The sequence below is a fragment of the Mastigoproctus giganteus genome, chromosome 13, assembly GCF_048544385.1.
Source record: "Mastigoproctus giganteus isolate SK-2022 chromosome 13, ASM4854438v1, whole genome shotgun sequence".
Taxonomy (NCBI): Eukaryota; Metazoa; Arthropoda; class Arachnida; order Uropygi; family Thelyphonidae; genus Mastigoproctus; species Mastigoproctus giganteus.
Window position 1 is genome coordinate 938,231 of NC_143587.1, and position 13,899 is coordinate 952,129.

At 38.8% G+C, this 13,899-nt stretch overlaps 1 protein-coding gene across 2 annotated transcripts in view; it reads left to right on the forward strand.

Moving 5' to 3' along the window:
- The window catches only part of Gpo1 (glycerophosphate oxidase 1), a 428,577-nt gene that overhangs the window by 205,110 nt on the left and 209,568 nt on the right, over positions 1-13,899 (forward strand). For both annotated transcript variants that reach the window (XM_090387948.1, XM_090387949.1), the window contains exon 9: positions 808-893. In XM_090387948.1, the coding sequence (XP_090244074.1) occupies positions 808-893 (86 nt within the window). The remainder of the gene's footprint in view (positions 1-807; positions 894-13,899) is intronic.

The following is a 13,899-nucleotide window of genomic DNA, read 5'->3' on the forward strand; positions in this document are numbered from 1 at the left end:
CAAGAATAGCTCATGGTGTCTTGTCAATGATATACAGGAATTTTGCTAGCAGGAATAAGGAGGTGAATGTCCACTTGTATAAGGCAATGGTCAGGCCACACCTTGAGTACTGCATACAGGTCTTGAGGCTTCATTTTAGAAAGGATGGAGAGCTGCTGAAACAAGAAGAGATGAGAGCAATTAGATTTTTGGGTGGAACAAAGGATTGTTGTTACCAAGAAAGGCTTAAATTCTGCAAATTGCAGTGCCTGGAGACTGGGCACCTGTGAGGTGATCTAATTGAGATGTATAAGGCCTTTAATGGTTTGAGCAAGCTCAATGCTATTGGGATTCTTCCTCTTGCTCAAATTACTCACCTGAGAGGACATAAATTCAAATTGAAGAAAGGCAATTGTAGAATAGATGTGTGGAAATTTTTCAACCACTTGCTTTAGCTGGCAGGTGGTTGATAGTTGGACAAACTTCCATCTGTTGTAGTGGAGGTCAACAACTTAAGTTCAAGGCAGGACTAGACAAACATTTGGAGTCAATGGATGGGTGAAATCTGAAGGTTGTTGTTTTTTAATTTGGCTGATGCTATATAAGCTTGCTTTCCTGCATTATGTGCCTCTATTAATGCTAATGCCGATTTTATATAATGTTTTATTATAATGATGTTATTGGTCTCCACCACTTTTCCCAATGCCTACATTATTATAAGGTGTTATATGTTTGTTTTGAAATTGGTAGTACAGAAACTTGATCTGGCTTAGTTTATTTTACAAGTTAGTCATGTATGACATGTAACAACTTTTTCTTTTCTCTTAGTCCATCAAACATGGGATTATTAGACCCCGCAACAAGTGATGGAAGAGTAATTTTTTTCTTACCTTGGCAGAAGTGCACTATTGCTGGTAAGTATAAAACATTTTTTCTAAAAGTACATGTGTTTATAGTTTTCTATTTCCTAAACTAGTGTAATCCTATTATTAGTATCAACCACATACACTGAAAGTGCAGAATTCGTAGGATACTTAGTTCCTGGGCAATGCAACAGTGTCACCCCTCTTGCTAGTAGACGAATGCACTGCTTGGCAGGTATATAGTTACACTCAGTGCTTTTTTTTTTTTTTTGTAAAAAAAATAGGTACCAGTACTCATTCTTTGCTATCAGGAAAAATTGGAAATTAAAAGGATATGAAAAGTACTTTTTGTCTTTAGCCAGTGGGTAGTTGGTTGTTGGAACGGACTTCCATCCCTTGTTGTGGAAGTTGATAGCCTAAATAAACTTAAGACTCAGCTGGACAGGTATTTCGAACGAACGGAGGGGTGAAATGGAAGTGTTTTTTTTTTTTTTTTTTTGCTGATGCTGCATAAGCTTGCTTTCTTGCATATGTCTCTACTAATGCTAATGCTCTAAAATTTTTTTTTTTTTTCTCTCATATTGTTCTTTAATAGTAACTTTAACTTTAATAGTAATGTTTTTGGAATAAGAACAACAAATTTAGTATATTAATGCAGTTTATTAAGCATAAATTTATTATTCAAGTATATATAAAAAATAAGTAAAATTTGAGTAAAATAAGTAAATAAATCGGTCAACTGCTGGGTGCCGGGCACTCAGGATGAAGGGTCCTTAGTTATGAATGGTTGTTAGTTTAGTATCTCAAATAGAGAACTTTATGGTAACTGAAAAAAGTTTCTAATACCCCAGCTTGGCCAAAAACTGAGGAACTAACGAAAACATTGTCTATTTGAGTCTTTCCATTTGTTGTGAATGACAAGGGTGGTAGAAGCCACTCCGACTTCTTCCTAGAGTGGTGATTAAAGTCTTGGGGAGAAGTGACTGGCATGTTGAGGGCCATGCAACACTCTGCACAGGCACCTCCCCATCACTGCAGCCTCAACACTGGCTCTCTGAGTACCTTGCCTGGACAACTCCAGCTTTAAAAATTGTTAAAGAATACTTTTCGTCGCAAAATTTATAAATGACATTTATAGAATTATTAACTAACTATTTAACAACCTTTTTGTCACAAAGAAGTGACAAAAGTACAGAGAAGCGCACTATTGAAGTGCAATAAAAAATTTGTGTTTTAATTTTAACACAAAAAGTAAATAATAGATTTCAATCGGAATAGTTTTCCCTTGATAAGCATCGAATAATGCTTAGCTAATGTGGTTTTTAAACATTTAGCTCCATTAGCGACCGAAATAGAGGGGGAGGACATGAAAATTACTCAAATTTTCCTGTCTGGCATCACCATTTATAATTTTAAAAATAGTTTAAAATTATATTTTAAACCTACTAGTTGAGTTCTTTCCAATGGTGTATAATAAGCTGTAGGTTGTCGACATTTTGTGCCACCCAACATTTTATCCCCCCATTTCTCACACAAATTTTTCTCAACAACGATCAGTATGGTGTTATGTTAGCCCACATGATGTACAAACCTATGCAAAATTTCAAATCAATAGATTGAGTGGTTCCAGAAATACAATGCTGTGACAGACAGACAGATGGACAGACAGACAGACAGACAGACAATCGAGTGACATTACAAGGATCCTTCATTAGACTACAGACCCTAAAAATAATACGTAAAAATAAATGACATAAGTAAAAATAATTTCACGACGAATTTTAAATGTATATAAAAATATATTAGTCAAAATTAAATATTATCATTATGCACCCCACTGCATATGCTTATTACAAATCGGTTGAACAACATGACTACTCTTGTCGCCGTGCAGCCACTGGGCTTGTCTAGAGAAAATTCACACAGTTACGTTGTGGAGAGCATAGTGTATGTGTCAAATTCTTATTTAGCTTATTTAATATTAATAATTGTACAGTACTTACTGGTAAATTTAATACCCTTTGTTTAAAATGAATACTGCAAAAAGAGTAAAACATATCATTTTCATGAAGAGTGAGAACTAGAATACTTTTTTGTAATTATAAAAGAAAAATGTTGTTTGCTTTGCTATGCTTCGGTGGCTATACCCAAAAAAGGAAATTTAGAAAGGCACTTCAACGCATTCCATGGTAAATACCAACCGGATTTTCCTCCTAATAATAACCTTAGATATTTTAAAAAAACTTAAATCCAAATTATTTGCACAACAAAATATCTTCATGAGACCTAATTTACAATCTAAAGCAGTAGCTGTAGCATCATTTAAAGTGAGTCATCTTCTTGCAAAAAATACAACCCATTTTCTGTTGGTCAGTTGATCAAAGAAGGATTTTTAGAAATAACAGATTCTCTTTTTGAAAATTTTAAGAACAAAAATTAAGTTAAAAGGTCTTCAAGATCTTCAATTATCTCGAAATGCTGTGATGCAAAGCATCGAAAAAATAAGTAAATATGTGAGCGAACAATTGCATGCTCATATTGCTAATTGTGTGTGTCCTTTTCTTCACAACTGGATGAATCTACAAACTGATACAGCTCAATTGCTCATTTTTATTTGTATGGGTTTCGATTATTTTACCACTAGGGAAGAACTGCTGGGCGTGGTTTCATTAAAAGAAAGAACTAGTGGTCTTGATATATTTAACAAATCCAAAATTTTTTTAAAAAATTAAATTATCACTATTTAAGCTCGTATCAATAACAACAGATGGAGCTGAAGCAATGACGGGGCATCTTAACAGATTCATCGCATTTTGCCAAAAGGATGATGAATGCCCAGACTTTTTGAGCTACTATTGTATCATCCATCAACAAGTGTTAGCCAGCTAAGGATTAAACGCTAAAAGTGTTATGGATATAGCTTTCAAAATCGTGAATTCCATCAGAGGACAGTCTCTTCAAAGGAGAATTTTCAAAATGCAACTTGATAAAAATGAACCAGATGTGAGGTGGCTGAGCGGGAGTTAGTTTCTACAGAGATTTCGAAATTTGCTGAATGAAATTTAAAAATATTTAGTGGTTGTGTGATCTGGCTTTTTTTGCCAATTTTACCAGTAAATTAAGTGATTTGTATTTAGAATTACAAGGAAAAATAGAAATGTGGATGACATGGTTAGTAGTATTTCTGCATATAAATATAAATTTTTGGCAATGGCTAAGGATCTCAAAGAAAAAAAAAATTGATCATTTACAAAAATATCCTGTTTTTGAATTTAATAGTGAGAAATATGTTTCTGAAATTGAGAAAGTTGTGGATGATTTTGAAACCAGATTCAGTGATTTTAAAACAATTTGAAGACATTGCTCAATATATTTCTTATCCATTTAATGTCGACTTCAATTCATAAAATAAATTTAAGAAACAAATTGCAAGAAAAAAATCACTGAGTTCTTTTTAATGGAGAAAATATTACTTGAAAATGAAATTATTACATTGCAAAACGATATCTTCCTAAAAGCCAGATAATTAGTATAAGACTTTTGGAAATGTGTTTGCCGAGAAAAGTACCCAAATGTAAAAAAATGCAGTGAACTTCTAAAATTTCTGTTTTGGTTCCACATTATCTATGTGAATCGCCCATTTCGTATTTGAAACAAACAAAGACGAAAATCGCTCTACTCTTAACAGACTTGCATATTATTATTATTATTATTATTATTAGCTATATTGTGCAAGGAAGCCTGAGGCTTATGCTGCACCAGCCAAAAAAAAAAAAAAAAATAGCCGACCGGGCTTAGCCGAGTGGGTAAAGTACCTGCCCGGCAACTCAAAGGTCGCGGGTTCGATTCCCGCCTCGGGCTTGGATCAAAGTACTGCAAAAACCTTGGGAGGTGCAATATGGCCACAGAAGCCGATGCGCCAACAACTACCAAATCAAAAAAAAAAAAAAAAAAAAACCAAAAAAAAATTCCCAAGTTACCCTGAGAGAGAGAGAGAGAGAGAGAGAGAGAGAGAGGGAAGGGAAGGGAATCATCAAGAAAGAGAAGAATGATGACATCCAGCTCAGGACCCTGGGTGTGCCAAGCCCATACTCACCAGATGTGAGCCCCTGGGGTTATATAGAAGATTCTTTACGGTCCGCCTTATCAGAGTATATCCCTGATTTTGAAAGCTTGGCAGATGACATGAAGACAGAAACTTCACATAAATTAAAAACTTAAATATGTATGAATTTAAAATAAGAATTCTGAATTGTATTTAGCTTTAAAATTTATAAACAACATTTTTCAATATATGTTAACCTTTTTAACCACATGTAATGAAATGCTTGGGATAGTAGATCGTGGCACACTTTGAAGGAAAAAAGTAGATCACTTCACAAATTAAGTTGGCCACCCCTGATCTAGACAATACTGCAGTAGTAGTTAAGACATAGCATGGGTTTGTTAAAAGGTGGTCTTGTCTGACTAATTCGATTGGATATTATGATGTACTCACAAAGGAACTGGATGCAAAAAATAATTTTGATATCATATACTTGGATTTCAGGAAAGCTTTTGATACTGTTCCACATGGAAGACTGCTGTACAAATTGGAACGGTATGGCATTATGGGCAAGTTACTGCAATAGATAAAGGGATGGTTAAATGGGAGATGGCAGAGAGTGGTAAGAAATGGACCCTGCTCTATGTGGACTAATGTTATTAGTGATGTCCACAAGGATTTGGTGCTGGGACCATTGTTGTTTTGTTTAGTCATCAGTGATATTGATGAGGGTATATCAGGCTTAATGTCCAAGTTTGCAGATGATACAAAGTTTGGCAGGGTTGTTAATGACAGTAAAGATATGCTGCTGCAACTGGATCTAGATTAGTTGGGCAAATGGTTTAAGAAGTGGCAACTGAAGTTTAAAATTGACAAATGCAAAATACTGCATATGGGTAGCAGTAATCCATGAGAAACATACCAACAACTGTATGGTATTACACTCAGGTAAGTGGAGAGTGAAAATGACGTTCTTTGACAATGCAGATAGACTGCCAGAACAGGTCATGGAGTCTTGTAAAAGATATATAGGAATTTTACTAGTAGGGACAAGCAGGTAATTATCTTCTTGTACAAGGCAGTGGTCATGCCACACCTTGAATATTGTGTACAGGGACCAGGAGGCCATATTTTAGGAAGGATGTAGAGTTGCTAGAATAAGTACAGAGAAGGGCAACAAGAATGGTGAGGGAAGAAAGGGAATGCTCTTACGAAGATAGGCTTAAGTTCTGCAAATTGCAATGTCTGGAGACTAGACACATGGAAGATGATGTGATTGAGGCGTATAAGGCCTTGAATAGGTTGATCAAGCTCAATGCTGATGAGATTCTTCCTCTTGCTCAGATTAAGAACTTGAGGGAGCATAGATTCAAACTGAGGAAAGACAGGTGTTTAATAGATGTGCGAAAATTTGCCTTTAGCCAGCAGATAGTTGATTGCTGGAACAGACTTCTGTCTCTTGTTGTGGAAGTTGATAGCCTTAGCATTAGCATTAGTAAAGGCATTTCATGCAAGAAAGCAAGATTATGCATCATCAGCCAAAAAAAAATAAAAATAAATAAAAAATAACCACTTCCACTTCACCCCTCTGTTCGTTCGAAATACCTGTCCAGCTGAGCCTTAAACTTATTTAGGCTATCAACTTCCACGACAAGGGATGGAAGTCTGTTCCACCAACCAACCACCTGCTAGCTAAAGGCAAATTTCTGCACGTCTATCCTACATCTGTCTTTCCTCAATTTGAATTTATGCCCTCTCAGGCGATTATTCTGAGCAAGAGGAAGAATCCCATCAGCATTGAGCATGCTCAAACCATTCAAGGCTTTATACACCTCTATCAGATCACCTCGCTGGTGCCTAGTCTCCAGACATTGTAATTTGCAAAACTTTAGCCTTTCTTCGTAAGAGCACCCCTTTGTTCCATTCACTAATCTTGTTGCCCTTCTCTGTACTCGTTCCAGCAGCTCTACATCCTTCTTGAAATGAGGCCTCCAGACCTGTATACAGTACTCTAGGTGTGGCCTAACCATTGCCTTATACAAGAGATTAATCGCCTCCTTATCCCCACTAGAAAAATTCCTATATATCATTGACAATACACCATGAGCTACTCTTGCAGCCCGTCTACACTGCTCAGAGAACTTCATATCTGCCTGCACAACCACTCCCAAGTCCCTTTCATTCTCTACAACTGTCAGTGTAGTACCACAGAGTTGATACGTTGCTCTGGGGTTGCTGTTTCCCATGTGTAGTATTTTACATTTGTCAATGTTAAACTTCATTTGCCACCTCTCAGCCCATCTGCTTAACCTTTCCAGATCCTGTTGCAGCAGCGTAGTGTCAGTAGTGTCCTTGACAACCCTGCCAACCTTTGTATCGTCTGAAAACTTGGACATTAAGCTTGGTATACCATCATCAATATCATTTATAAATACAGAAAACAATAATGGACCCAATACTGAACCCTGAGGGACTCCACTAATAACATTAGTCCACGATAAGCAGTGTCCATTGATTACCACTCTCTGTCTTCTTCCCCTCAACCACCCCTTTATCCATAGCAGCAATTTGCCTCCAATGCCACATTGCTCCAATTTGTGCAGCAGACTTCCATGTGCAACAGTATCAAAAGCCTTTCTAAGATCCAAGTATATAATATTAAAGTTATTCCCTGCATCCAGTTCTTTTGTGACTGCAGCATAGTATCCACAAATTGGTCAGGCAAGACTTCCCCTTAACAAAATCATGCTGTGTCCGAGCTATAACTGAAGTCTTGTCTAGATGATCCTGCAGTGCTTCTTTAACCAGTGTCTCCATTAATTTTCCGGGAACAGAAGCTATACTCACAGGTCTATAATTATTTGTGTCAGCCTTTGATCCTCCTTTGTGAATTGGGGTTACATTTGCACATCTCTAGTCCATGGGTACCTCCCCTGAGTCCAAGGAAGCTCTCATAATTATGGCTAAGGGTTTGCTTACTTCCTTTGCTGCCTCTTTTAATATAACTGGATAGATCCCATCCACCCCAGGTGCCTTTCTTGTGTTTATCTTCGACAATTTATCCTCCACTTTACTCTCAGTTATTACACGATTCTCTAGCTTACTGCCAGAGTTGAATACACCTCTGGAAATCCCATCGCTGAATAACTCCTCATGTGTGAATGTCGATGCAAAATATTCATTCAGTTAGTTAGCTACCTGAGCAGGATCATCAACAGTTGACCCATCGATATCAAGTGGACCAATCTGATTCATCCCCTTCCTTCTACAGTTTACATAACTAAAGAACTCTTTGCTGTTTTTCTTTGCATCCCTTGCCAAAGATTTCTCGTAATCTTCCTTCGTCTGCCTAACCTCCTTTGTAACTTGGTTACAGATCAACTTAGATATAAATTGATCTGTAACCAAGGCTTCTGTGTGTCATAGGCTTCTGTGTCACATGTTAATTTATATGTATCCCATGCACTCGTCTTCTCTGCCATATGTCTCACTAGTCCATCTGACATCCATTTAGGCCTGAATCTTGAACAGTATTTCTTAGTTGGTAGGTAAAGCCTAGTAGCTTCCAAGATAAGTTCTTTGAATGCTTCCCATTTTGAGTTTGCTGTTGGTAACATCATCTGTTGGTCCCACTGCATAGAATTTAAATACTGTCTCAGACCATCGTAGTCGCCTTTGCGAAAGCAATAACCCTTCCCTTTACACCTGATGGTAGTTACCTCCTTGAGTAAATCCAATATCAGCACGCTGTGATCACTGCCACCTAGTGGTTCCTGTATCTGCAGATTCTTCATGCATGAAGAATCACTACTGATAATCAAATCAAGAGTATTAATCCCTCTAGTTGCCTCCTGAACATGCTGATTTAGAAAACAATCATCCAATAAATCCACAAAAGCCTTGCTAGTGTGTGTGTGTGACCTACTTAACAAGTACAGGTCGCTGATGAAAAAAAGCCGTGAATTAGGGTTGAATTTGAAAGTGTCTGCAATTCTGCCCAGACACAATAGGAGGGAGTATATGATGAGAGCCCTGTCGATCAATTCGGCTCTGGAAAGATTGTGCAGGGCTCAAAGGGTAGAATTTTTTTCAGCCTGGTCTGTACTTGTTAAGAGAAGAGACTGCTTCTACAGGGATGGGATACATTTAAATAGAAAGTATGCAAGAATGTTTGCTGATGCAATCGAGGCAGTGTTAGGTGGGTCGGAAAACTGCTAGATTGGGGGGATACAAGGACTAATAGATTAACAGTAGCCACTGGCAGAGGTGAAAGTGATTCTTTCACTGCTTCTATTGGAATGAGCAGCAGCCTGGAAAATGAGATGCAGGATATTTCAGAGACTGCTGGGAATCATGGGGGGGCTACAAGTAAACAAATGGGTTGTGTTAGGGTGGCTAAGAGGAAGAGCGGGTGCATATATACTTGCGTGTACACCAATGCTAGGAGTTTAGTAAATAAATTTGATGAATTTGAGGTATTGCTCAAAACATCGAAGGCAGATATTGTTGGGATTTCAGAGATGTGGTGTGACAGAGATATAAGGCATGCAGAACTTTAATTTCGGGAGGACAATGTCTACAGAAAGGATAGACCGGATAGGAAGGGAGGAGAGGTTATGCTATTAGTTAAGAAACACATAAAATCCAAGGAAGTGAAGCCAGTCAACATCGCTGGACAGTGCAGTGTCGAGTCAGTTTGGTGTGACATAAGCATTGGGAGATCAAAATTGAGAGTAGGAGTGTGCTATAGGCCTAATGACACTGATGAGTATAATAAGTACAGAGAAATAGATGTGATGTACAGAGAAATAGAGTGGGCCAGTAAATCAGAGAGTCTTATAATGGGGGATTTTAATTTCCCAGATATTGACTGGAATTTGTGGGCTGGTCACTCACACACTAGCAAGGATTTTGTGGATTTATTGGATGATTGTTTTCTACATCAGCATGTTCGGGAGGCAACTAGAGGGAGTAATATTCTTGATTTGATTATCAGTAGTGATTCTTCATGCATTAAGAATCTGCAGATAAATGAACCACTAGGTGGCAGTGATCACAGTGTTCTGAAGTGGGATTTACTCAAAGAGGTAACTACCATTAGGGTTAAAGGGAAGGGGTATTGCTTTCGTAAAGGAGACTACGATGGACTGAGACTGTTTTTAAATTCTGTACAGTGGGATCAACCGATGATGTTACCAACAGCAAATTCAAAATGGGAAGCATTCAAAGAACTTATCTTGGAAGCTACTAGGCTTTACACACCAAATAAGAAATATTGTTCAAGATTTAGGCCTAAATGGATGTCAAATGAACTAATGAGGCATATGGCAGAGAAGAAAAAGGCATGGAATACATAAAAATTAACATGTGACACAGAAGCCTATGATAGATACAAGTTGATCAGTAACGAAGTTACAAAAGAGGTTAGGCAGGCAAAGGCAGATTACGAGAAATCCTTGGCAAGGGATGCGAAGAAAAACAGCAAAGAGTTCTTTACTTATGTAAACTCTAGAAAGAAGGAGAATGAATCAGATTGGTCCACTTGATACCGATGGGTCAACTGTTGATGATCCTGCTCAGGTAGCTAACAAACTAAATGAATATTATGCATCGACATTCACACGTGAGGAGATATTCAGCAAGGGGAATGCCAGAGGTGTATTCAACTCTGGCAGTAAGATAGAGAATCTTGTAATAACTGAGAGTAAAGTGGAGGAGAAATTGTTGAAGATAAACACAAGAAAGGCACCTGGGGTGGAGGGGATCTATCCAGTTATATTAAAGGAGGCATCAAAGGAAGTAAGCAAACCCTTAGCCATAATTATGAGAGCTTCCTTGGACTCAGGGGAGGTACCTACCCATGGACTGGAGATGTGCAAATGTGACCCCCAATTCACAAAGGAGGATCAAAGGCTGACACAAGTAATTATAGACCTGTGAGTTTAACTTCTGTTCCCGGAAAATTAATGGAGGCACTGGTTAAAGAAGCACTGCAGAATCATCTACAGAAGACTTCAGTTATGGCTCAGACACAGCATGGTTTTGTTAAGGGGAAGTCTTGCCTGACCAATTTGATTGGATACTATGATGCAGTCGCAAAAGAACTGGATGCAGGGAATAACTTTGATATTATATACTTGGATCTTAGAAAGGCTTTTGATACTGTTGCACATGGAAGACTGCTGCATAAATTGGAGCAATGTGGCATTGGAGGCAAATTGCTGCTATGGATAAAGGGGTGGTTGAGGGGGAGAAAACAGAGCGTGGTAATCAATGGACGCTGCTCATCGTGGACTAATGTTATTAGTGGAGTCCCTCAGGGTTCAGTATTGGGTCCTTTATTGTTTTCTGTATTTATAAATGATATTGATGATGGTATATCAAGCTTAATGTCCAAGTTTGCAGACTATACGAAGGTTGGGAGGATTGTCGAGGACACTACTGACACTATACTGCTGCTGCAACAGGATCTGGAAAGGTTGAGCAGATGGGCTGAGAGGTGGCAAATGAAGTTTAACATTGACAAATGTAAAGTACTACACATGGGAAACAGCAACCCCAGAGCAACGTATCAACTCTGTGGTACTACACTGACAGTGGTAGAGAATGAAAGGGACTTGGGGGATGGTTGTGCAGGCAGATATGAAGTTCTCTGAGCAGTGCAGACGGGCTGCAAGGGTAGCTCATGGTGTATTGTCAATGATATGTAGGAATTTTTCTAGCAGCGATATGGAGGTGATTATTCCCTTGTATAAGGCAATGGTCAGGCCACACCTAGAGTACTGTATACAGGCCTGGAGGCCTCATTTCAAGAAGGATGTAGAGCTGCTGGAACGAGTACAGAGAAGGGCAACAAGATTAGTGAATGGAACAAAGGGGTGCTCTTACGAAGAAAGGCTTAAGTTTTGCGAAGTACAGTGTCTGGAGACTAGGCACCAGCCAGGTGATCTGTTAGAGGTGTACAAAGCCTTGAATGGTTTGAGCATGCGCAATGCTGATGGGATTCTTGCTCAGAATAATCAACTGAGATGGTGATATAAATTCAAATTGAGGAAAGACAGATGTAGGATAGATGTGTGGAAATTTGGCTTTAGCCAGCGGATGGTTGGTAGGTGGAAGAGTCTTCCATCCCTTGTTGTGGAAGTTGATAGCCTAAATAAGTTTAAGGCTCAGCTGGACAGGTATTTCGAACGAACAGATGGGTGAAGTGGAAGTGTTTATTTTTTATTTATTTATTTTACTTTATTTTTTTTTTTGGCTGATGCTGCATAAGCTTGCTTTCTTGCATCAAATGCCTCTACTAATGCTAATGTTAACCCACAAATCCCAGTCATTATCTGGGAAATTAAAATCCCCCATTATAAGACTCTGATTTACTGGCCCACTCTATTTCCCTGTACAGTTTCTTATTATACTCATCAGAGTCATTAGGCCTATAGCACACTCCTGCTCTCAATTTTGATCTCCCAATGCTTATGTCACACCAAACTGACTTGACAGTGCACTGTCCAGCGATGTCGGCTGGCTTCACCTCCTTGGATTTTATGTATTTCTTAACTAATAGCATAACCCCTCATCCCTTCCTGTCCTGTCTATCCTTTCTGTAGACATTGTACTCCCCAAATTCCAGTTCTGCATTCCTTATGTCTGTGTGACACCACGTCTCTGGAATCCCAAAAATATCTGCCTTTGATGTTTTGAGCAATACCTCAAATTCATCAAATTTATGTACTAAACTCCTAACATTGGTGTACATGCAAGTATACATGCACCTGTTCTTTTTCGTTGCTACACTAACACAACCCATGTGTTTACTTGTACCCCAATGATTCCCAGCAGTCTCTGAAATATCCTGCATGTTATTTTCCAGGCTGCTGCTCATTCCAATAGAAGCAGTGCCAGAATCACTTTCACCTCTGCCAGTGGCTAGCGTTAATCTATTAGTCCTTGTATCCCTCCCAATCTAGCAGTTTTCCGACCCACCTAACACTGCCTCGATAGCATCAGCAAACATTCTTGCACCCTTTATTTAAGTGTATTCCATCCCTGTAGAAGCAGTCTCTCCTGTTAACAAGTACAGACCAGGCTGAAAAAAAGTCTACCCCTTGAGCCTTGCACAATCGTTCCAGGGCCGAATAGATCAACAGGGCTCTCAACCTATACTCCCTCCTATCTTGTCTGGGCAGAGTTGCAGACACTTTCAAATTCAACCCTAATTCACAGTTTTTTTTCAAGAGTGACTTGTACTTGTTAAGTAATTCCGCTTTTCTCCTACTCTTAATATCATTAGTGCCAACATGTACAACTATATCACCTTTTGTGCCCTTAAAAGATGATATCCGCTATATAGCGTCATGAACCTTTGCCCCTGGCAGACATACCCTGGTCCTGTTCCACCTATCCTTTTTACAAAGCATGTTTCCCGTTTCCCTGACAATAGAGTCACCAACAACTACTAGTTCCTTTGAGACCAGCGCATTCTGCCTTGGGGGCTGCCGATGTGTTGCGCGATGACCAAGTGCAAGCTCTGGCATTAGTGTGGGCAGCTAAGAGCTTATTGGGCCCCTCAATTTTAATGCTTCGAGGGCATCCACCCTGTCCTTCAAGCTCTCATATAAACCCATAACAATGCTGAGTTGTCGCGTGATTTCCTTGCAGTCCTTGCATCGCACACACACACAAAGACATTCCCCATTGCAGTATCATGTCCCGTACCCGACTGCTCCACAAACATCAAGCAAGTAGTGCATTTTAAAAGGCTGTGATTCAGAGGGCAACTGCCCCACCTTAGTTCTCCCCTGAGCCGCAGCTCTCCCATTAGCTTGAGCCTTTTGCTTTGCTGCTCTGGTCTGAGTCATGATTTCGATTTAATTTCAATAAAATTTCAGTTTCAGTACAAAATTAAAACCCTAAACTTGTATCCCAACACAGTTATAACGCTATATTTATGTTTCAGTATCGAGTGTTATCTACGAAATCCCTTTATATAACTTCCATATCAAGTTAAGTATT